Raw genomic sequence first — 24,879 nt, 5'->3', positions numbered from 1 at the left:
TCCCCATGCTGTGAGGGACATGGGGACAGTCAACAGTCCAATGTCCCTTTTAATGGCACCTTGGCCATGGTAGAGGTGGTTTTCAAGGGCTCAAGCAGGCTTGGGCCCAGTGACCTTTCTCACCACATTCGAAACAGGGACCTGGAAGTTTTGGGGCTTTCAGAAGTGAGGAGGCAGTTGCTATGGCCAGCTAAAAGGCCTTAGCTGCCCTCAGGTATTTTTGTTTTGGGGCTTTTAAATATTTTTCCCATGGTACACCTTAAAGGCCATTGCTAAAACTTCTGTCTGTGGAGTTTAGGTGTTTAAGTTTGGCCCTAACATCAGGGAAACTCTGCGGGAAGAGGTCATAAGTAGTTCCCACCCGGGACTCGGGGTCCAGATTTGTATATTGTAGAAGGTCCTTTGTGAGGCAGTCCAGGAATTGAGACGGGTGTTCGTGTTTGTGCTGGATGACATCTTGGACTTTTCTCATAATTTACCACTTTTAGGATAGCTTTATGGAAACTAGCCAGGAGGCAAGTTACAAACTACTCTCTAGCTAAAATGCCCTCTAGGGCGTTGTAGTTTCACTTGGGATCCTGGTCAGGAACCAGCCTCAGCCCCAGTTGGGTGGGCAGCGTTAGCTTGATGCCTTTTGTCTGCACGAGCAGTAGCCTGTTCCCAGACTTGCCTGTGCTCCTCAGGGAGCAGACTGCTGGTCAGAATCTTGTGAATGTCGTCGAAAGTGAGATTGTAAAATTGGGTGACATACTGGAACCCTTTCATCAAAGTGGAAGGATTAGTAGTATAAGACGACCACAGCCTCTTTTCTGAGAGACCACTTAAGAAAGGGTTGGGTACAACCAATCCATCCTCCCTGACGACCTCCCACAGAAGAACTGTGGCCAGGTTAGGGTGGGAAGACAGACATAGAGGGAGTGCCGTGGTGGAGCAAGAACGAGTAGCGGGAGGACTAGGGGCTGCTGGTGGCCTGAAAGTGTGGTGCCAGGAAAGGTTGATTTGGATGACCTGTCACTGAGAAGGGAGGGAGAAAGGGGAACCGGAAGGGCCGAAGGAGAGGGAGCCGTGGGTAGAGACTGCTTGTGGGGAGGCAAGTTAGCTGCATCCAAAGTAGTGAAGGAATCAGCCTGTCCAGACATCATAGCTAGAAGAAGCTGAGCTGGGAACCAGAAGAACAGAGAGAAGGCTTGGAGTGGAGGCGAGAGGAATCGAGGACAGAGAGATTCCCTCTCTATTTCCTTGATTGCTCACAGTAGTTGTAGAGGTCTTGAATAATATTGGCATCTGGGGTGCTATTAGGTGGCCATTTTGACAGATTATCTAAAGGGTGTTGAGGCCAAATTTTACAGCAAAGGTGCACAAGTGTAGGGCTCTTCAGGTCTGGTGTCAGTTTGCTAAAAGACACCTCAAGAGGGAATGAGAAGGTACAAATGATACTGTTCCCATGCATAAGAGAAGGGGGCAGGAAGGAAAAAAAATGTCACTGCAGTCTGTAGTCACAAGCATCCCCAGGACTCAGGGAGGCCCAGAGGAAGAAGACACAAACCGTTGAGTGGGTTGTCATCACATTCAACAGGGGTCAAGGGGCTTAGCCTGGCTAAACCCGAGGAGAGACTCAGTACCAGGGCTGTTGTGGCAGCCTAAAGGTGAGGATGGGAACTAAACTCTAGAGGCGTGGCGGGGGAGAGGGAGTTGTTCTCATCCGCAGGGAAGAATCAGAAACAGGGTCACAAAAGCCACGAGGCCCTAGAGGGGCTGTGTATTTATGGGCAGCTCTGAAGGGAAAGTAGGGAAAGAAGACAGGAAGGGGCCAAGAGCGCCATTGGGCCTAAACATTGCAAGATTGTAGCTCTCGGGAGGAGTTGGCAGGTGAAGAGGACTAGTTTAGCCTTAAAGACCGTGGCTGGGGGTAACTCTGCCTCCAAGAGTACCAGAGGGGCACCAAATACTCAATAGTCACTCCCTTAGACTCGGGGAAGTCTTTAAACTGACCAAAGGGGAAACTTATCTAATGCCGCGAGTGGATGGGGGTGCTGAACTCTCTGTGATTCGGAAGGTGAGTCTGTTGCAGAGGGACTGAAGGATAGGGTCTCAGTATGGCTCAGACCCCAAGGGAGAGCACAGACACGGCGAGGAGAGCCTCTTCAGGTCAGGACACCGTAGATGTTACAGTTCTGAGGGGAAAGATGTCCTGGCAGATGGGAGCCAAGGAATACCACAAAGTCACACCACACAACAAACTTCAAAACAAGAGATTTATTCGGACAAACACAGGTAGGTAGTCTGCTCTGAAAAGAAGTAGCAAAGAACAATGGCACTGGAGTTGGACTTCTTATGAGTTTTCTTGGGGAAGGGGCGTGCACAGAGATTTCCAGGGTGAGGATTGGTGGGATTTGAAGTCCTGAGTTTAAGCTTTTTTCCCTATGGGGCGGAGCTTAACTTGCAGTTTTGGCCTTTAGAGCGTTCTGTAGGTGGAGCCTAGTGGTTGGAGGTCCTCAAGGGCGGGGCCTGGCCACAGGGTGCACTCTGAGGGCCTTTATTTACAATGAATGCAGTCAGATTAATTTTTCAATGTGAATTCCAGGAACATTTAAATGACAATGTGTGTCTCATTTTATTTGTACTTGACATACTCTTTAGCAGATGGTTTCTGTTAGATTTCTGTCAGCTTCTCTGTTCAAAGTTCTGGGGCCAAAGATCAAAGACAAAAAACCAAACCAAAAACCAAGGAAATGTTACTTGAAATTTAAGAATTGTCATCTATTTCTTTACATTTGTGAATAATATATTTCTATATATAATTCATAATTCACATGACACAATTCACATAATGAACAGATCTAAACCCTAATCTCGTCCTCCACCTGGAGTGAGCTTTACCTTCAGACAGTAGCAGACAAGTGGTCAACTCATGTAATCTCAGAGCTTTGGAGTCCAGGCAGAAGAGCCCAGAAGAACTGCCATGAGTTCGAGGCCAGCGTGGGTTACACAGCAAGACCTTGTCTTCAAAAGCAAAACAAAACAAAACAAAACAAAAAACATTTCGCAGCAGCCACTTTTCGGGGTAGTCTGCCTTACTCAAGTCATCGGTTGGTGCTATCTGTAGCCAATCAAGACACGATGGGGCGGGGACTGAGGTGCGACCCAATCAGGCGCGCATCCCGGGCACGAGGGCGGGCCTTCGCGGGTTCGCGAGTTCGCGGGTCTTTGTCTCGCGCCATCTTTACACTTGATCGGTCAGCTGAGCCGGGCAGTCGGGGTGCCTCAGGCCTGTCAGCTGTCGGAGGCGGACGCGGGCACCATGGTGAGTGCTGCCCGCGGGAACCGGTAGGGTTCCGGCTTCTCCCGCTTTGCCGTGTGCAGACGGTTTGGCCCCGGGAGGCCTGTGCAGGGCTGAGCTCACAGCCTCTGTCGCCCTAGGTCTTGACGTGGCTGAGCCGCACTCCCTGACTCTGTGGGGACACTTGTCCTCAGCCGTACCCTTCTCTAGGTCCAGACTCTGGTGCCACAGCTGCTGTGTCTGGTGTTCCACTGTCTAGCAGTGACAGCTCAGGATGCTGGAGCAGCCTGAGGTGTGGGGTGAGCCTAGGCTGGGACCTCTGGCTTCTCCATTATCAGCAAGGCTCTTACTGTTGTTGGCCGAGTGTAGTGAGAGAGCACGTGTAGCACCTCTTATCTCATCCACACTGAATTCAGATCCTTTGCTGTCACGATGTGTCTGCTCCCTATGGCTCTGTATACACCCATTCCTTCTTCATAACTTTGTGAAGTGTATGTGCTTGGTAACCGGTTGTCAGCTCCATGGAACTGACTGCTGCCTATGTTAAAAACACACCTCTTTGGCTGTGTGAGGGCCTTCCAGGGGTGACGTTCCAATGGCTCTGGACTCATGAATAGATTAATCCCTTCATGAATTCATAGTATGATATGCATTACTGGTGGGGCAGAATTGTAGGAAGTTAGTCCCAAGTGTGGCCGTGGGCATCAAAAGAATCTGCCCTTCTTTACAATGGTTAGGAAATTTTCAAACCCCATTTCAACCCCCCCTAGCTTTGTAAACTCTCAAATAGAACTTACAATAGTTAGTAGAATAAATCAGAATTCCTGCATATTTGACTGGTCTGTAGCTGTAATTTATATTATATGCCATAGGACTGTATGTTTTAAGTTGATACTATTGAAAGTGTCTTCTTAAGACTATGTCATGTGTAGGGAAGAAACTTGGGTTTTTATAAATACTGTAACTACTATAGCAAGGCTTGTATCAGTACTTGGTGTGTTGCTGTGATATTGTCTAACAGTTTTGCAGTTACTTTGAGGCATTTGCCAAGCATTTGCTTTCATGACAATTTTAGTAGAAGGTTTGAATTGTGTATTCGGGGCACTGCATTTGCCAAACGCACAAGACCAAGACCACAGTGTGACTCCTTTGCCAGAGACGTGGGGTCATTCTGTTGAATTTTGCTTTAGTTCATGTGTGGTTGTACTGTGTCCAGCACAGACGGGGCTCCAAGTCACTCACATGACATCTTCAACATTGCATGCTTTTATAGAGGAACTTGCAGCCTGACAGTGTGGAGAACTCCTTGAGTCAACTCCCCAGTCGAAGTCTTGAAACCCGAAAGCAGAAGAGAAGCTACAAGAAGAGGCCAGTCACCTACAGTCACTGGAGATGGTCCCAGCGGAATAGAGCAAGAAAACATAAGGTGCCAGTAAAGGTAAATAGGAAACTAGAGAAGGTCATGTATGTGCGTTATCTTCCCTATTCCTTTACTTTATCTAGAAACACTAGTATGAAATTATATGTGTGCAACATACTCTTTATCCAAACATGATTTAGTGTGATACACCTATACTGGCTGGTTTTGTGTCAACTTGACACAAGCTGGAGTTATCGCAGAGAAAGGAGCTTCAGTTGAGGAAATGCCTCCATGAGATCCAACTGTAAGGCATTTTCTCAATTAGTGATCAAGGTGGGAGGACCCCTTTTGGGTGGTACCATCCCTGGGCTGGTAGTCTTGGATTCTGTAAGAAAGCAAGCTGAACAAGCCAGGGGAAGCAAGCCAGTAAGTAACATCCCTCCATGGCCTCTGCATCAGCTCCTGCTTCCTGACCTGCTTGAGTTCCAGTCCTGACTTCCTTTGGTGATGAACAGCAACATGGAAGTGTAAGCTGAATAAACCTTTTCCTCCTCAACTTGCTTCTTGGCCATGATGTTTGTGTAGGAATAGAAACCCTGACTAAGACAACACCATAGCAGTCAGCAATTGAAAATCCACAAGAGCGCTGTCAAGATGGATCAGTGGGTGAAGTACTCAGTCCTGACAACCTGAGTTGGATCTCCAGGACCCATATGGTGAAAGGAAAGAACCAGGTCCCACAAGTTGTTCTTAGACCTCCGTATGTGCTCTGTGGTAGAGCATGCACATGCACTTAATGAAATACAGTTTTAAAAATCCACATGGCCATTTCAGTAGATGCAGAAAAGAAAGACAACTTAAGGTAACCCACCTTTTGTGATGGAGAGATACAGCAGTGTAGGAATATAAGGTCACATTGTACTTAAGCTCAACGATTCCAGTGGTGGATACCCAAAGCAAAATATTCAAAATAACTTTTACAAAAGATGTTAAGTCTTGATCGTTGAAAACTAGACTATATGATTTGTTTTGTGGGGATGTCAGATGCTGCCTCTTCAGCCCCTCCCTTGGCTCGGGGGGTCTCTACTTTTGTAGAAGGAGGTAGGGTTTGCTCTCTTGTCCTTTACGTCATTACAGATTTGCTCAGGGTGAGGCCTACACACTCAGATGTGTGTTACTGCCTCCTCTGCTATAGATAGAAGAACGAAGTCCACAGAGAGCGGCAGGTACCGAGTCCTTTCACTCTACCCTGCTCATATACAGTAAATGGGTATTTAAAGAGGGGAGTCTGGGACCTGGGCCCCTAAGCACAGAGGCTAGGGATTCCGTAGTGTGAGGGAAGGTGGCTCGGAGAACTTGTATATGAGGCTGTCCTCTGGCCTGTGTGCACATGTTCTTTGGACAGCCAAGCTAAGTGGGAGATTATAAATCTGATTATTTGGATTGACTACAAGTAGGTATTTGATTTTTCATCAGAGGCAGGGATGGCAAATGCTGTGGACAAATTTATATGGCGAGGCTGACCACTAAAACCAAATGCCACTTTCTCTGAGATAGGGCTTGTTGAAGGTAACCGTGGTTAAAAAGGTGCTAGTCCCTAATCTCATAGGGCTAATGGCCTTTAAAAGAAGAGCTCTTCCTCACTGCACTGTGTGAGGACACGTCAAGGAGGTTGCCTGTATAAGCTTGGAGGAGCCTCAGCAGGAACTGAGTCAGCTGCTGTCTGATGCTGCAGAACAGAAAATGTAGCATATGTTATGGAAGCCCCCGAACTGTCAATGCAGGGAGGGACCTGCACCGGGGAAAACAGAACCGGAAATAATCACACCCCCTAGTTTTGCTTCTTCAGTTCTCTGTAAAAACTCTGAAATCCCTGTTTCCACATTTATGAATTTGATGCTTCCATTGGGCTACTGTTAAATCAGTTTATTGACCTCCAGAGAGTCAGTGTCTTTATGATTATGAAGTTATATTCCATGAATATGGTACCCTCTTTACTTGCTTTTTTTTTTTTTTAGAATAGCCCTCACCTTTTATGTGTATTTTCACATGTAGAGTTCAATGTTTGTACAGTTTTAATGTATTGAGATTTCTTTTTGAAATGTTTTACTGGAGATTCTCAGGTGTTTTTACTTCTAAAGAATAAGGACATCAGAATCCTCATTTCTCTCTTGTCATTTAACTTGGTTGGCACATCTTATATGGTGCTGGTGCTCGGAGGTGTGGCTCTCTCTGATGATGTTTCAGTTTTGTAGACAGGGTCTCTCTCATCTTCTGATAGGCTCAAAAGCTTGAGTTGAGGAGAAATGTTTCATTACAGGGGTTGGTGTCCTTTGAGGATGTGTCTGTGGACTTCACCTGGGATGAATGGCAGGACCTGGATGAAGCTCAGAGGAAGCTCTACAGGGACGTGATGCTGGAGACGTACAGCAGCCTGGAGTCCTTGGGTGAGTGAAAGTCCTAGCAGAGTTAAAAACACTGCCTTTGTAAGTAAGGACAGTGACCACAGCTGACGCTTGTTTAGCTACACATTGTGTGTGTGTGTGTGTGTGTGTGTGTGTGTGTGTGTGTGTGTGTGTGTGTAATAAACCTACCTCCAGAAATTGGCAGGTCTATGCAGACAGATCACATGTTTATATTGGGAACATTTAAATCCTCCATTGGCTATTTTGTAACACTGAATCATTTTAACCAGTATCATGCTTCTGTGCTGTAGAAAACTGAAAGTTTTATGGGCTATCCGGCTGCACCCCTGTGTGCATTAACTGTCTTCTCTCTGTCCCTTCCTCACACAGTCTAATAGGCATTGTCACCCACTCTTGCTTCTATTTCTGTGAGTTCCAGCTTGTCTTCCACATATAAACAAGGATGTGCAATGTTTGTCCTTTCATGCCTGACTTACTTAGCAAAAACATCCTTCAGTTCTGAGATAAGTTTTGGGTTTGTTAGTGAATAACATTCCTGTATGCATACATACTTTCTTTTAAAAAAAGATTTATTTATTTATGTATTTATTTGTGTATTTTATGTATACCAGAAGATAGCACCAGACTGTTGTGAGTTGCCATGTGGTTGCTGGGAATTGAACTCAGGTCCTTTGGAAGAGCAGTGAGTGCTCTTAACCACTGAGCCATCTCTCCAGCCTATAAATACTTTTTTTTTCATAAATACTTTATTTTAAAAAACAGGATCTCATATAGCTCAATATTGCCTTGAACTCATGATCTTTCAAAAATTCTGATTTCATTTTCTTTTAATATATTCAGTGATAGCTAAACCATAAAGTAAAAGCTAAACCATAGAAGTAGCTTCTATTTCTAGTTTTTAAAGGAACTTTTATACAGTTTTTCATAGTAGTGATTTTATATTCCCAGCAACAGTGAAGGGTAATGTGTCTTTCTCAATGTCCTTGTTAGTATTTGTTGTTCATGGTTTTGGAATATTCCACCTGTAAGTGTAGTTACACCTGGTTGTGGTTTTCACTTGCGTTCTCTGATGTTTACAGGTACTGGCCATTTATTGGTAGGTTTCTGTGTCATTTGTATGCCTTTGGAAAAATACCTACTCAAGTCATCTGCTCAGCTTCTAATGAACTGATCTTTTTCTGCTCTTAACTTCCTTATATCGTCTAGGAATCAGCTCCTTGTATAGTTGCAGACATTTTTGTTGGTTCTGTAGGTTGACTTTCAGTCCAGCCTTGGCTTTTCTTTGTAGAGGGTTTGGTTTATGAGACCCCACTTGTCAGTTTTTGTTGTAGATGGCTGTGATTTGCGGTCATGTCATTTGAGTCTGATGATGCCGGTCTGTGCTTCCAGGACCCTGGAAATTGAGGAGGAAGCACTACTTGTGCCCAGGACTTCCAGACCCACCTGGCAACATAGAGACGCCAGTCTCAAGAAGAGGAAAAAAAAATCTTTGAATCAATATTCAGCTTCCCTGTATTTTATTTCAGTAGTTTCAGATCTTGCATTTATGTTTTTGATATATTTTAATTAGATTTCTGAATTCAGAAAGATATAGGGGTCTAATGTCTTTCTGTATACCAGAGAGTATAGTGTTTGTACCAGTTATTGAAGAGGACTTCCTTTCTAAATGTTCCTGTTGCCTCTGGTGAAAAGCAGGTGGCCGTAAGGTCTGGACTTGTTTCTGTTCCATTGACTGTCTATGTTTATGCCAGTTCTGTGCTGTCCTACCATGTTCCCGTGTGCCTTCGCTCTGCCTCATGTCTCACTGTGTTCCTGTGTGCTGTCACTCTGCCTCATGTCTCACCGTGTTCCTGTGCTGTCACTCTGCCTTATGTCTCACCGTGTTCCTGTGTGTCACTCTGCCTCATGTCTTACCGTGTTCCTGTGTGCTGCCGCTCTGCCTCATGTCTCACCATGTTCCTGTTCTGTCACTCTGCCTTATGTCTCACCATGTTCCTGTGTGCTGTCGCTCTGCCTCATGTCTCACCGTGTTCCTGTGTGCTGTCACTCTGCCTTATGTCTCACCGTGTTCCTGTGTGCTGTCACTCTGCCTCATGTCTCACCATGTTCCTGTGTGCTGTCGCTCTGCCTTATGTCTCACCGTGTTCCTGTGTGCTGTCGCTCTGCCTCATGTCTCACCGTGTTCCTGTGTGCTGTCGCTCTGCCTCATGTCTCACCGTGTTCCTGTGTGCTGTCACTCTGCCTCATGTCTCACCATGTTCCTGTTCTGTCACTCTGCCTCATGTCTCACCGTGTTCCTGTGTGCTGTCGCTCTGCCTTATGTCTCACCGTGTTCCTGTGTGCTGTCGCTCTGCCTCATGTCTCACCGTGTTCCTGTGTGCTGTCGCTCTGCCTCATGTCTCACCGTGTTCCTGTGTGTGCTCTGCCTCATGTCTCACCGTGTTCCTGTGTGTTGCTCTGCCTCATGTCTCACCATGTTCCTGTGTGTTGCTCTGCCTCAGGTCCTACCATGTTCCTGTGTGTTGCTCTGCCTTCTGCAACGACTGATTTGCTTTGTTTTTCAAGGATGCCTGGGGTCTTCTGTGTTTCTCTGTGAAGATTAGGATTGGCTTTTTTCTTGATCTGTGAAAATGCTGTTGGAACTTAGATTCCATTGAATTGGTCAGTCAGTGTGAGTAGTGTGGACATTTCATCAATATTGAAGTTGTCCACTCAATAGTGTATGTGTATGTGTGTGTGTGTGTATGTGTGTGTGTATATGTGTGTGTATGAGTGTATGTGTGTGTATATGTGTGTGTGTGTGTATGTGTATGTGTGTGTATGAGTGTGTGTATGTGTGTGTATGAGTGTATGTGTGTGAGTGTGTGTATGTGTATGTGTGTGTATGAATGTATGTGTGTGTATATGTGTGTGTATGTGTGTGTATGTGTGTGTATGAGTGTATGTGTGTGAGTGTGTGTGTGTATGTGTGTGTATGTATGTGTGTATGAGTGTATGTGTGTGTATGTGTGTGTATGTGTGTATATGTGTGTATATGTGTGTGTATGTGTGTGTATGTGTGTGTGTGAGTGTGTGTGTGTATATGTGTGTGTAAGTGTGTGTGTATGAGTGTATGTGTGTGTGTATGTGTGTGTATGAGTGTGTGTATGTGTGTGTGTGTGTGTGGGTGTGTATGTTTTGTGTGATAAAGATTTATTAAGGGAGAGGATAGGCAGAAGAGGTTTAGTACCTCTTGATGCTGGTGTGTTGGTCAGCTCCTCCCACTTCCTCTTGGCCCTGTTACGCATCTTCACACCCTTCCTGATGAACCTGAGTGTCCTTGGAGTTACTGCAGATCTGATAGGATGCCACTCACAGGGCAGCAACTGCACATCACCACAAAAATGTGGTGTGCTTTGCGAGACCTTAGCACTGTCAGCCATGGCTCTGCTCATTCACGTTCTTTCTCACTCTGCGGCCAGAGATGAGGCCAACAGCCATGGCATAGCCTGGAGCTATGGCTGCTCTACAATGTGGCTGCATTAGGAAGCTCAGCATTTCTGTCACAGTGGTCCTTTATGTACTGAGTTTGGTTTTTGGTTTTTTAGTTTTTGGTTTTTGGTTTTTTTAAATTTGAATAGCATTACTGTTTTTTCTTTTTAAGAAGGATTTATTCACTTTATGTATATGAGTGTTCCATCTGTATGTACACCTGCATGCCAGAAGGCATCACATCCCACTGTTGGCTGCGAGCCACCATGTGGTTGCTGGGAACTGAACTCAGGACCTCTGGAAGAGCAGCCAGTGCTCTTAACCACTGAGCCATCTCTCCATCTGCACAATTAATTTTTAAATTTGCATTTTACTTTCTTTCATACTCATTAGTCATCCGGTAGGATAAAATTTCCAATTTTATATGTCTGTCTGTCTCATTGTGATCAGAGAGGACATTATGAATTCAGGGTTTTTGTTTGTTTATTTTTAAATTTGTTGAGACTTCCTTGTTTCCTAATGCTATCCTGAGCAGTAATGTGTGCTGCATGAGCCGTGAGATAATGGTGCTCTCTGCAGGAGCTGACAGCCTGTCAATGTAGGCTATTTTGTTCCACTGCGAGATTTGAGTCCAGTGCTTCTCTGTAAATTTCCTGTCAAAATGACCTGCCCTTTGGTGACGGTGACTGTTGTAGTCGCCAGACATTATTGTACTACAGTCTACCTCTTCTGTATGATCTAATGACACATGCTCTACAAACTGGGTGTTCAGCACGTGTGCATCTCTTCACACATTATTTACTCTTTGAATTGATCCTTTCTCCTCTTCCTCTTCCTCTTCCTCCTCCTCCTCATCTTCCTCTTCATCCCCCTCTTCCTCCTCCTCTTCCCCCTCCTCCTTTCACAGGTTTTGATTTTGTTTGAACTGGCTGCTTTGGATCGCACTGGGATGTTAGGACCATCCCTTTGTATTCAGTTCACATGTATTATTTCTTAGTGGATGGTTTTCTCTTCTGCAGTGTGCCACTGAATCTGTTATTTTCAATTCAAAGGGTTTATATGTTTACTGGGAAATAGTTTTGTCTACATTTAAGAATATTTTTGATAACTGAGAACATATTTCTGACATTTTTGGGTAGCTATATTCTGCATTCTTTTTGCCTCTGTGTTAATTTCTTGCTTAATGGTTTTCTGCATTGATACACTTTATTTTTTTCTTTTTTGTATCTTGCTGTATTGTTTATATGTTCATGTGTTTCAGTAACAGTAGACATAATCTGTTTACTTACTATGTAGCATCTCTCAAGCCCGTGTATTAGGTAAGGGTCTTTGGAGCAGTGGTTCTCAACCTGTAGGGTCAAATGACTTTTTTACAAGGGTCACCTAAGACCATTGGAAAACACACATTTTTATGTTATAACTCCTAAAAGTAGCAAAATTACAGTTATGAAGTAGCAACAAAAATAATTTTATGGTCAGGGGTCATCACAACATGATGAACTATATTAAAGGGCCGAAACATTAGGAAGGTTGAGAACCACTGCCCTAGAGAGACAGATCTGTGTGTGTGTGTGTGTGTGTGTGTGTGTGTGTGTGTGTGTGTGTGTGTGTCAAAGGAGAGTTATTAGAATATCTCACAGCTGATAGGGTAGTCAGACAAGGACTATGCACATCCTGGAGAGCCTGAGAACCCAGTCCTTCTCAGTCTACAAAGCCAGATCCCTCAGCTGTCTCAGTCTAGTGTTGAAGGCCTGAAAGGATCCTGGAGAGTCGCTGGCCTTCAGTCCACTTTGGAAGTTGAAGAAGCTCGAGTCTGATATCAGGAAAGAATGTCACTGGCAGCAGAGATGAACACACCAGGATGGAGAGCAGGCCAGCCGGCCAGCCGGCAAACAGCGCTGCTCTCCCCTCGGGCCTCCCGTATCTGCGCAGGTCCCTGGGGAGGGTCTGCTCTCCTCAGCTCAGCCTTCCTGGGAGTACCCACACAGATCCCTGGGGAGGGTCTGCTCTCCTCAGCTCGGCCTTCCTGGGAGTACCCACCCAGGTCCCTTCAGAGGCTTGTCCCTTATTGATTCCAGACCCTATTAAGTTGGCAAGATTAATCACCACAGGCTGATCTAGTGCTGATGAATTCGTTCAGTCTTTGTTTTAGAAAGTCAATTTCTCAGTTTTTGAAAGTTAACCTCTCTAGATACAGTGTTCTCCGTTGGCAGTGGCTTTGTTTTTGTTTATTTGTTTGTTTTAACTTTAGTCAACCAGCCTCTTATGCCCTCACCTGTTGAATTCCTCTTGCACTCTGGGGTTCACCTAAAGTATGTTTTGCTTTTGACAGTCTTATCATACATCAGAACCTTTTTTTGGGCAAATCTAGATGTTCATATATTTGGGATCTAGATATTCATATAGTTCTCTTGAATTTGGATTTTATTTGTCATCTATTTAACTGAATAATTTATTTATTTGGATTTTTAAAAATTTGGTGTGTGTATGTATGTGGTTTATGTACTTGTGTGCATGACTGTGTGCAAGTTCATACACATGTACATGAACATTTGGAGACCAGAGGATAGGATGATGCTAGGGCTAGTTCTCTCTCTCTCTCTCTCTCTCTCTCTCTCTCTCTTTGTATCTTAGTTCTAAAAGCAACTAGAGGAAAACCTTTGGCTTACAGGTCATAGTATATCACCAGGGAACGCTAAGGCAGGAACTGAAGCAGAGGCCATGAGGAGTGCTGCTTACTGGCTTGCTCACTCATGGCTTGTTCAGCCTGCTTTCTTATACATCCCAGCACCACCTACCCAAGTTTGACACAGCCCACAGTGGAGTGAGCCCTCTCACATCATTAACTAACCACGTAAATTCCCCTCAAGCTTGCCTACAGGTCAGTTCAATGGAGACGTTCTTTCAGTTGAGGTCCCTATTCTCAGATAACTAGCTTTTGTCAAGTTGACAGAAACAAAACCCCAAGCAGGGTCTCTCACTGAACCTGAACTTTCCTGTTTAGGCTGGCTGGCTGGCAAACTACTGGGATCCCCTTGTCTCTGCCTCCCAGTGTTTGTTTTTTTGAAATAGGCTTTTCCCGTGTCATTCCAGTTCACTTGGAATTTGCAGTGTAATCTAGGCTTGCCTCTGACGCCTGAGTTTCTTGTTTGAGCCACCAGAATGCTGAGTGGCAGGTGTAGTCCACCATGCCTGGATAAATGTTTTGTTCTGGTTTGGTTTTTATGTCCAGTCTGTATTGTTTTTGGAACACTAGTCACACAAATGCTTAAAGTAAAAGTCTTAAAGTTCCTCATTAAAAAATTTTTTTGGGGGGGGTGCCAAAGAGATGGCTTAGCAGTTAAGAATACTGGCTGCTCTCCCAGAGGACCTGGGTTCAAATACACACATGGCAACTCATCAACCATCTGTAACTTTGGTCCTGGGGCTCCAACCATCTCTCCTTTAATTCAGTGGCACTGCAGACACGTGGTGCATGGACATACATGCTGGCAAAACATTCATACAATAAATAAAATTAATTTCTTTTTCAACTTTAAAATCTGACACATCTTTAATCCTAGCACTTAGGAGGCAAAGGGAAATGGATCTCTGTGAGTTTGAGGCCAGCCTGATTTACATAGTGAGCTCCAGGACAGCCAGAGCTACGCTACATAGTGAGACCCTATGTCCAAAAAAACAAACCAAAAAAAAAAAAAAAACCAAACCAAACAAACAAACAAAAACAAAAATAGCTAAAGCAATACAAAATCTGACATTATTCTAAATGTTATTCTTCTGCCTAAGTAGTTCTACTGTTGAGATGCCCACCTTTTTGTTTTCCTTAGTTTTGGTTGAGTTTCAACAAATGTTTAGATTGCCTGAACATTTTAAAAAAATGTATACTGTGTATATTTGTGTGTGTGTGTGTGTGTGTGTGTGTGTGTGTGTGTGTGTGTGTACAGTCACATGCTGTGACATACATCTAGGGGTCAAAGAGCTAGGGACAGAACTCAGATGGTGAGGCTCTGGATCTGATGTGCTTACTTGCTTAGCCATCTCGAAAGCTGGATCACTTCAGTTTTCAGTCATCTCTGTCTCCTACATATCTAACTCAGTCAGTCAGTCAGTCAGTCAGTCAGTCAGCCTGTCTGTCTGTCTGTCTTCCTTCCTCCCTTCCTCCCTCCCTTCCCTCCCTCCCTCCCTCCTTCCCCCCTCTCTTCTGCTGTCTTTCTTTTTTATTGAATTGTATTATGTCTCTAAGTTTTCTTAAAATCATTCTTAGATTTCTAATTTCTATTTATTTATTCTTAGTGCTGGGGATTAATTTAAGGCTTCAAGTATATTAGGGAAGTATTCCGTCACTGATCTGTATTCCCACCACCCTTTTTATTTTGAGATAGGGTCTTGTTAAGTTGCTCAGACAGACTTTGAACTGGTCTTCCTTCTGCCTTAACATCTGAAGCGGCTGAGACACCAGGCCTGCAAGAGTCCTAGCTTTGCTCTCTTCTCAAGCCATTTCACTTTCCTTATGAAAGGCACGGTTCCAGAGCACGAGGGCTGTAAACTTCTCACAGACTGTTCAGATGGGTCTAGCACTCACTCGTTTCCCACAGCTCTGATCTTTCTGCAGTGAACTTGACTTAGCATTTGATACAGTCTTGCATTATTTCCCATCAACAGGCCACTGCATTACCAAACCTGAAGTGATCTTTAAGTTGGAGCAAGGAACTGAGCCGTGGAGAGTAGAAGACGTCCCAAAGCAGAGACAGCCAGGTCAGTGAACGCACCCTGGACAGACAGACAAGCATGAGCAGACTTACAGATGCTGGCCATGCCGAGCTGTTCTCATTGAGGCACTGTTCCTAGTCTTGGGAACAGCTGGTGTGATACCTCACATAATTCCTGTGTGCGCTCTCCAAGGAGAATGCTCACGTGAACCTCTACTTGGATTTTCTTTAACTTTATGGAGTGTCATAGACACTTTGGTTATTTGGTTAGCTGCTGTCTCTACATTCTCAGGTGTCTGTGTTTTCTACCAGAAGCATTTTTGGCTGGGTTAGTTCTTTTAGCACTCAGTATTTGGTTATCTCCTAAGCATTGCACTTCTAAAATTAGATATGCAAATAATAATAAATATATCTGCAGATAAAGAGCTTACATTTTGTTGAAAAAAATAAACATAATATTTGATAAGATTCACAAAGGATGCTTTGTCATAACAAGAAATAGAATTATATACTGTTTTATTCCAGGAAAAGTCTAAAAGGAAGGGAATTTTAAGGAGACTATTATTCATCTAGTTTAATCTTGACACTTATTTTTTTCCAAAATTTGGTATACCTAATACATAAGTGGGCATAAAATATAGATTTGTGTCTTAGTCCTTATAAATATTGAAATTGGTAGCTTACTATTGATACTTACATCATAGTTTTTCAGACATTAACTAAGGGGTTGGTGAAGCAATCAGAAAACGAGGCTCAGTATCAAGTCTCCTGTCCCACGGGGTAGAATGTCCTCAGCACGGGAAGGGGAAATCGAAGCTTGACTGGAGAAGTGGGGCCAGCGGTCACAGAGCTAGTGAAGCAAGACAGAAGTGCTGAAAGGCTGAGGTTTCTTCGTCAGTGTGGATGTTGTCAGCAGCAGTCTCTGAAAGTAATTTAAAGGCAATAGACTTACGCAGGAGACCTCATTTATAATGTAGAAAACAGCTTAATACAAAATGGAAGCTTCCAGAAGCAAAGAATTATAAAGCAGGGCTTCATGGACCTTCATCTAAGTGAAGAATGACAGTACTGTGAATTCCAGAAACATCTGGAAAACATTCAGTGGTGGGCATCGCTTAGTTTCCTGAATGAAATCCACTAGTCCAGCAGGGGGCAGACTGGAGCTTCCTGGCCCTGTTAAGGTTCTTGGAAGCACAAAATAAATTTTGATTAGGAATTTGGAGGGTTGGACTTTGCTGTTTTCTTATGTCATTTAAGGCCATTTGTGTCTGTAAACCAACCCCCTAAATTTCTACTGTGGTTCCTCGTGGAATAGTGAAAACTGAACACATAGCAGCTCTTTCCTAAGTGTACACTTAGGTGAAACACAGGTCGTAAAAACCTCCATCCTCAGATAGCTAGCTGATGAGCATCTTACCATTACAGATCAGAAAGAAGGAAAGTGGGATGCACTGTAAGAACCAGAGGGAAGGGATAGGGTTGGGAGCATGGCAGATAGAAACAATATGCTGAAATACACAGCCAGGCAGTAGGTGAATTAGACGATCTCATGTTTCAAATGAACTAAACACCTTAAACCAATGAAGTGATGTGATTTTACATTGTAAACTCTACATTACAGATCCACTGGGGACACATCTGTATATATCACATATCAATATTTTAAAATCATAATGGAATGAGAACAAGAAGGCAGTTTTTCATCTTTATGACATAATATGAGCTTGGCAACTTCTGTTTTCTTTTAGATGTCCAGAAAGTAACAAAACTGAACGAAACCAGCCAGGACAATGAAGAGAGACATTTGTGGCACCTCGTAATTACCACCAGCAACACGCCAACCAAGGAGAAAGTTAAATTTGGAAAACTACTTAATGTGAGCTCAAACCATGTTTCAAATCTGACTGTAAAGAATGGAAACTCCTCAGGAGTGAGGCCTGAGGCACTTACTGTGTGGCAGAGCGTAACTCCCCCTAATGAGACTGAGGACATGCGGACAGGAGAGGAACTTGATGGCTCTCTGACTAGCAAGCCCCCCATACACACAGAGCCGCATGGGTTGTATAACAGAGCTCCAGGTACTCAACAGCAGTTTCAATGTTGTAGTCAAGAAGTGCCCTGCAATACAGAGGCATTATGGATGAATAAGAGGTTTCACATTGCACAAAGGTCTAGTAAATTTGGTGTGCCTGAGAAAGCACCTGATGAGGTAGCTCTTAATGCCCAAGAGATGAGTTGGGTACGAGAAGAAACTTATGAATGTAGTATTTGTAAGAAAACATTCTGCACAAAGTTTAAGCTCTCTAAACACAAGAAAATACACAAAGGACAGAAATATTACACATGTAGGGATTGTGAGAAAACCTTCATTAAGAAATCATACCACAAAGACAAGAGGATACATGTGGGAATCAGGTCCCATAGATGTAAACAATGTGAGAAATGTTTTCATCAGAAAACCCAGCAAAATGTGCACCAGAGAGTCCCCAGTGGAGACAAACTCTATGAAATTTATCAGTCTGAAAAAAGTTTCAGCGAGAAGCCAAATGTCAGACGCTATCAGAGGATCCGTGCAGGTTATAAACCCTACGGATGTAACGTGTGTGGAAAGTCATTTTACCGGAAGTCACACCTCGGCAGGCACCAGCGAATTCACACAGGTGACAAACCCTATGGTTGTAAAGAGTGTAAGAAAACTTTCTATCATAAGTCCTCCCTCACGATACATCAGAGAACTCACACAGGTGAGAAGCCCTACGAGTGTAAAAAATGCCGAAAAACATTCTACTGTAAGTCAGACCTGAATGTCCATCATAGAACTCACACAGGTGAGAAGCCGTATGAGTGTGACAAATGTAGGAAAACGTTCTACTCTAAGTCACACCTCGTTATCCATCAGAAAGTTCACACAGGTGACAAACCATACGAATGTGAAGAATGTCAGAAAGCCTTCAATCGCAAGTCAAACCTTACCGTGCATCAGAAAACACACACAGGGGAGAAACCGTATGAATGCACTGTATGTGGGAAAACTTTTCACCGGCGGTCACACCTCAACATGCACCAGGGGACTCATACTGGCGAGAAACCCTACAAATGTCAAGAGTGTGGGAAAGAGTTTTACCAGAAGTCAAGCCTCAGCAGACATCAGAGAAACCACACAGGGAGCAGACCGTATGCGTGTGAAGAATGTAGGAAAACCTTCCTCCACAAGTCCTCCCTCACCGTCCATCAGAGGAGCCACACAGGCTACAAACCATACTCGTGTGAGGAATGCAGGAAAACGTTTTACAGTAAGTCACATCTCACCGTTCATCAGAGAACCCACACGGGCGAGAAGCCCTACGAGTGTAAGCTATGCAAGAAGGCTTTTCACCAGAAGTCCTACCTCAACAGGCATCAGGTAACTCACGAAAGCGAGAAACGGTTTCAATGTCAAGAATGTAGGAAAATGTTTTATCATAAGTCGTCCCTCACCGTACATCAGAGAATCCACCTGAGGGAGCGCCTGTGAGTCTAATGTGGGAAGCTTTGTGGGCAGAAACCATCAGCAAGCATCAGGCAAGGCACACGTTGAGAGTTTCCTATAAATGTGACTGTGGACAATGTTTTTGCAAGAAGGGACACTTTTACAGGCGCTAAAATGTATACAGAAAGTTCTGTGTGGGGCAAGTTGGCTGTCTTCTCTGGAACACAGTCTCCATTATGTGGTCTGTGGGAGCATGAAACAGCCGTGTGTGTGTGTGTGTGTGTGTGTGTGTGTGTGTGTGCACGCAGGAGTGCACGTGAGATGATCACAACTTTCAGCCATGCCCACAGAAATATTTTTTTTTCTTCCTCCCCAAGTTCCCATGAGCTCTGGGCCTGAGATGAATGTGACCTGTAAGGTAGCCTTGACCAAATCCATTGTCAGAAAGCCCCCAATTTAAGAGAAATAGAACTGACTGGAAATAGCTCATTTTTGTCCCCAAATACTCTTTTTCTCAGTTTGAGGACTTTCTCAAGCCGTGGTGCATGGTACTTTTGGAAGAATGCACTGACTCAATACAACTGGGAGAACTTACATGCTCTTTAATATTTCAGTTTGTACACAAGGGAAATTTGTGCAGATCGAGAAAGTTTATCAGAGATGTTTCATTGAACAATTTGAATAAATCAAATACAAATAAGTTAACAGGTGAAACTTTGAACAAAACTTATGTGTCAGAAGTTTGTAATGAAGGAAAACTATCAGTCTTTGTAATTTTAATATTAACTTTCAAGTGGAGTCACACATGTGCCAATAAAGTGACATTATCTGTCAAAGCGCATTGTATCTGGGAACATTTGTGGCTATTGTAACTGGAGGTTGGGGTTGCTACTGGCATGCAGTAATAAGGCCAGCCGTGTTGTTTAAACAGTTTGTACTGCACAAAACATTCCCTCATTCGCCTACATATTTGGGTGTTTTATATTAATGAAAAATTCCTTGATGGGACCTAGATTAATTACAGGAAATGTGTTCGCTGTGTATATGTCTTGCTTTGTTGAACAGGGACTGAAGTACAAGTGTAGCCTAGTGGTAAAATGCATGTGTGACATTCATGAGTCCCCGGTTTCAGCCTTCCTTTACATGCATAAACTAAAACCTAAAAAATCTCCACATCAAATACCATTCTGGCACGTGTTCATATTTTCTCATATATCATCCTATGTACCTTCTCCACTTTGAGCCAGTGTAAATAAGTATGTGTGGGCGTTGCTATTTAACTAAGCAACACTTTCTACTGTGCAAAGCTAACATAAAGCCTACCAGTTGATCTAATGGAAATAGTATCTGTGTAGAAATGAACAAATGAAGTCCCTGAATTGTTCACAGCTGACAGAGCCATGAGCAACAATTCATTGTTCATTTACTTGTGCCTCCCCATTTCCTACACTCCGCCCTCCATATGAAACCATTGAACAGAACCTATCCTAGGTTTCTCCAGGACTGTTTTAACTTACCTAGTTCTCATTGAACACTACTGTGCCACTAACAGCACAAGTCTTGTCACTACACATTTTGCTCTAGCCCTAAAGATGTATACGTAACTGACTTGAATAAAGCACTTTGTGTATAATCTCTTATAAATCTGTAAGTCTTGCTATTTGAGACTTGTGTCTTACAATCAGCGTGTTTGAGATGCTGTGTTTTGAAATGACCAAAAAGCTGATCACGGTTTCCTATGGATTTGCAATGAACATCCTATACCTAAACCGTTTGTTAGAAGGATGCCCTTGCCCTACTCTAAAGAGGAGGAGACCTCACCTAGGCTGGGCCCAACCCCTACAGCACATAGTAAGGAAACTCAGTCACACTCCCAACTTACCTTGGCAATACATAGAGAACTTTTCCAATACACAACTTTACTCTCAGAACTGAAGTTTGAAAACTCTTGGTCCATAATGCAGTCCAACAGGACCCAAGTGCCTACCCCTGCCCTTCCAAAAACCAAGTAAAATAGTTTCCATATTTCTGGCATGAATAGAATTGCCTTTTATTTCCTTAACACTGAAACTTTAAAAGCTTCTGGACAGTTTATATATAGGCAAAATGAAGTTCAAATTCTGCTAGTATTTAGAGATCTAAGGTAGATAACACATATCCAACTTAGGAGTTAGCTATATTTTTTTCCTTTTCATGAAGAAACTGCTCAGATTGTTCTCCACTGCCCCTCCCAAAACTTTACTCTTAATTTCTCATCAATCATAAAGTTATAAAATCCTTTCTCTGACAACAGAAATTATGTTCTAGCATATCACAAAAATGCCAACCTCCTCTGGCTTCCTCTAAATCATTTGCCATCTTAAATATTTACTGAACTAAATCTGGAAGACGTTCAGGACTGAACTAAATTCAGAAGGTCCTTCTGGGTTCTGATGAGTTGTGTTAATCTCTCTGGAATCCACCTGCCCATCATCCATCTGGAATCCATGCAAGTCTCCCCACTACAGATCTGGGAACTTGCTCAAGGGTTTCTGATATGCTGTTGTACCATAGCTGCTTGTACCCCAAGTCAGGGAGTTGCCCTGTGAGCCACGCCTGAGCAAACTCCAACCCTTCTGAAGCTAACAGAGGAGAACTGAGAAAAGACGCATGCCAGAGTCTAGACAACTGAACTGATTTGAAAATTAGACACAATGGCAACTCACATACAGTCAGTGAGCACAAACCAATACAACCCTTCACACTTTAATCTATTTTCTAGAATGGCAAACAATTCAGAAATAACAAAACGAGGAAACAATCTTTAAGGTGGTTTTGAGATCGGGTTCAGAAATAACAAAATGAGGAAACAATCTTTAAGGTGGTTTTGAGATCGGGTTTCAGGCCTAGAGCCTGGTAACCAGGCAGAGCAGAGGCCTACGGATCCAGATGAAGCAAACCAGCTCTCCTTACAGTCTTTCCAACACAAGCAGACAAGATAAGTCACCCTCCTGTGACACGTCAGTGAGGCTTTTCTTGGGGACGTACAAACATCTACTAAACCCAGATAGGGCACCATGACAGACTGAAAAAAATTACATTGCATTATAGGCCAACTTAGGGAACCAGTAGGTGTATTGAGCTTGCTTACAGAGCTCACGATTGTGTTTCACTTCCATTTTGCTCTCTGCTCTGTGCTTGTAACAGAGATGTGATCTCTCAGACTTTCATGTCGGCCCAGAATGATGGACTCTTATCCCTTTGGAATTATAAGCCAAAATATACTCTACCAAGAATCTCTTCTGGTCATGGTATGTCTTCATGGTGACAGAAAGGTAACTAATATATACGTTGATACCAGGGGGTGGATGCTGCTGTAAAGAACCTGAACATGTTGCTTTTAGGAAGAATTTGGGAGACCTTAAAACTTTGGACTAGAACAATTGTTGGATTCTATAAGGAGCTTAATGGGCCATTCAAGTAGAAACTTGGAAGAGTAGTGCTGAGAACAATACAGAATGTGGAGGCTCAAGAAATTTCAGAAGGGGACACAATATTAGAAACTTGGCTAGAGGCCGTTCATGTGATATTTTAGCAAAGAATATGGATGCCTTCTTAGAAAGTCCTACAGACTTGCTTGAGGGTAAATTAAGAAGTAATGGCCTAATTTCTTTGGTGGAGGAAATTTCAAGACAACGTAATGCTGAAGTTGTGGCATGGCTGGTACTGATACTTATGCTGTTCTTCAGTGCACAAAAGCAAGTGTGACAGAAAGAAATACTAAGTGTACAGTATGCTGTTTGGAGATAAAAAGAGCACCAAGACGATTAATGTTATAGCCAAGGCTTGTGCTAGCAGACTGGCTGTTGTTAAGGATATCAGCACCCCTAATGAGAACTGATTTGTACTAGAACTAAGGGAAGGGTTCCTCCAGGGCAAGATCCCACCTAAATAAGGAAGGAAAAGACCTAAGGAGTGTAATGCCCTTAGAGAGCTACTGCATATGAAAGCTGATGCTAATGTGGTTCAAGGGGTTTAGGGTCCATCCTGAACTGACAGTAGAATTTGGCAGTATTATCCACATGGTATGTTGGCTTTAGAGAATGACAGGCTTAAGGATTCTTCCACTGTGGTTCCAGAGAGCTGCTGAGGCAGACAGCATGTGTCAGGGTAGTCCTTGAGTGAAGGTCCTGAGAGGGAAAGGGGCCTTGAGAGACCACCTGTGAAGCTATGAAAATGAATCCTGGGTTTTGGCAAAGACCCCAAGATATTGGCGATGTCAGAACCATGAGATTATCTAGCCAGCAGAGTGATATACAGGGAGTGGAACCAGCTCAAGAGAAAGATATGCACATTGCAGGCAGCAGAGCAGAAAAGGTAGAGCCACATAAACATTTGGAAACTAGAAAGCTACCAGACATTGAACTATAGCATTTGGAGTTTGCCTTGCTGGGTTTCAGTCTTTCTTTGGTCCAGTATTTCCTCACCATGGCTCCATTACTTTTTTGGAATGAATGTATGTTTTAGAAGGAGTTAAAATTTTGAGAAGTGCGGGGAGTCTCTGAAGAGACTTTGAGGTAGTATTCAAACAGTCTATGCAGAAGACTTTTGGTGTTAGACTAAACACATTTTACATTACAATACGGTGGTGAGCCTATGGGGGCTGGGGAGTGGGATGTGAGAGTTTGAGTAAGATGCCCCCCAATATGTACAGGCATTTGAACACTTGGTTTCCAACTCATAGCACTGTTTGGGGAGGTTTAGGAGGTGTAGCCTTGCTGGATGATATCACTAGGGGCAGGCCTCAACCCACTTCCAGTTCCCTGTCTCTAATACTTGTTGAGATGTGATCTCTCAGCTTCCTGCTCCCCTGCCATGACTTCCTGCTATGATGGACTCTTATCCCTTTGGAATTGTAAGTCAAAACAAATTCTTTCTTCTATAAGTCCCTTTTGGCTGTGGTATCCTACAAAGAAGTAACCAACACACATGCAAAATGATCTTTCACAGAGCCTTGGATTCACTGATGGGATAAAATGGCTGACTAAGAATCTTTGACAATCCCCTCTCTACCCCTCAGCCATAGGACTGCAGGAATGCACCATGATCATTGCTGGGATTTTACATCAGATGAGGGTCCAGGCAAAGAAAGCACTTCCTTGAATGAGCCATTTCTCCATCTCACTCCATGAGTTTCCTGTATCTGTGCTCCCTTACCCATTGACCTCAATATTGGAGACCATGAATACATTTTAATTTTAGAGAACAGAAGAAAGGAAAATGTTTGTTAATATATTTCAGCACTCTGGAGAATAAACTTTAGTGCTTTACAGATGAAATCTATTGCACATGAAATCTGAATGACTTATGACACATAAGGAATAACAGAGCCACGATAATAATCTTTTATATCCATTTCTATTTTGTCCAATACATGCATCGTCTGGTGCCATTATTAACCTGTTTGAACTAATGAGTCAAGCCTGGTGGCACATGCCTTTATTCCTAGTACTCATGGAGGGAGGCAGATCTCTGAGTCCTATGCCAGTTTGGTCTACATAGGGTGTTCAAGACATCCAGGGCAATAGAGACCATATCTCAAAGCAACAACAACAACAACAACAACAACAACAACAACAACCCTACTATAAACAGCTAGTAATAAATGCTTCTGCAGTCACATTCTTCCTCGTGTTAGTTCAGTTTGTATCGTATTCATTTATTATTCTTTTACCGTGGGTGCATAGGACTGTTTGTACCATGGTACCCGTGGAGGTTAAAGGGCAGCCTGTGGGCATCTCTTTTTTTCCTCCTTCCACTATGTAGGTCCTGGGGATTGAACTCAGATCCTCAGGCTTGGCCATAAGTGCCTCTTATCTGCTGAGCCCTCTCAACAGCAGACATCCTCGTTATTACAATTTTCAGTAACATCCTAAACTCATGCTCCAAGAAATTTTTCAAGCATCTGGAAAAATCCCCTTCAAATACTTTAAATTCTGAAATAAGATTTTTGTTCCTATAATAAACTATTCTCTGGACAATTTATAATGTGACATTTTATATATTTCCTTTTGTACACAACTATTCTTCCTTTTAAAAATCTATGCATGTATTTAAGCTTTGTCTTCAGTTGTAATCTGGGAGTTAAAACCAAGGTGTCGCCAGGGACAGTAGGGGCACGTCTA

General features: G+C 43.3%; 1 protein-coding gene across 1 annotated transcript; it reads left to right on the top strand.

The window, feature by feature from the left end:
- The first annotated feature begins 3,178 nt into the window (after window positions 1–3,178).
- On the top strand, window positions 3,179–20,348 carry LOC116078841 (zinc finger protein 39). Its single transcript, XM_031354186.1, has 5 exons — window positions 3,179–3,304; window positions 4,554–4,718; window positions 6,961–7,087; window positions 15,200–15,292; window positions 16,995–20,348. The coding sequence occupies exons 1-5, from the start codon at window positions 3,302–3,304 to the stop codon at window positions 18,758–18,760; spliced, it is 2,154 nt and encodes a 717-aa protein (XP_031210046.1). The 5' UTR covers window positions 3,179–3,301; the 3' UTR covers window positions 18,761–20,348.
- Window positions 20,349–24,879: the final 4,531 nt, after the last annotated feature.

This window comes from Mastomys coucha, unplaced genomic scaffold (genome assembly GCF_008632895.1).
Source record: "Mastomys coucha isolate ucsf_1 unplaced genomic scaffold, UCSF_Mcou_1 pScaffold5, whole genome shotgun sequence".
NCBI classification, from domain to species: domain Eukaryota; kingdom Metazoa; phylum Chordata; class Mammalia; order Rodentia; family Muridae; genus Mastomys; species Mastomys coucha.
This window is presented reverse-complemented; position numbering and strand designations above follow the sequence as displayed.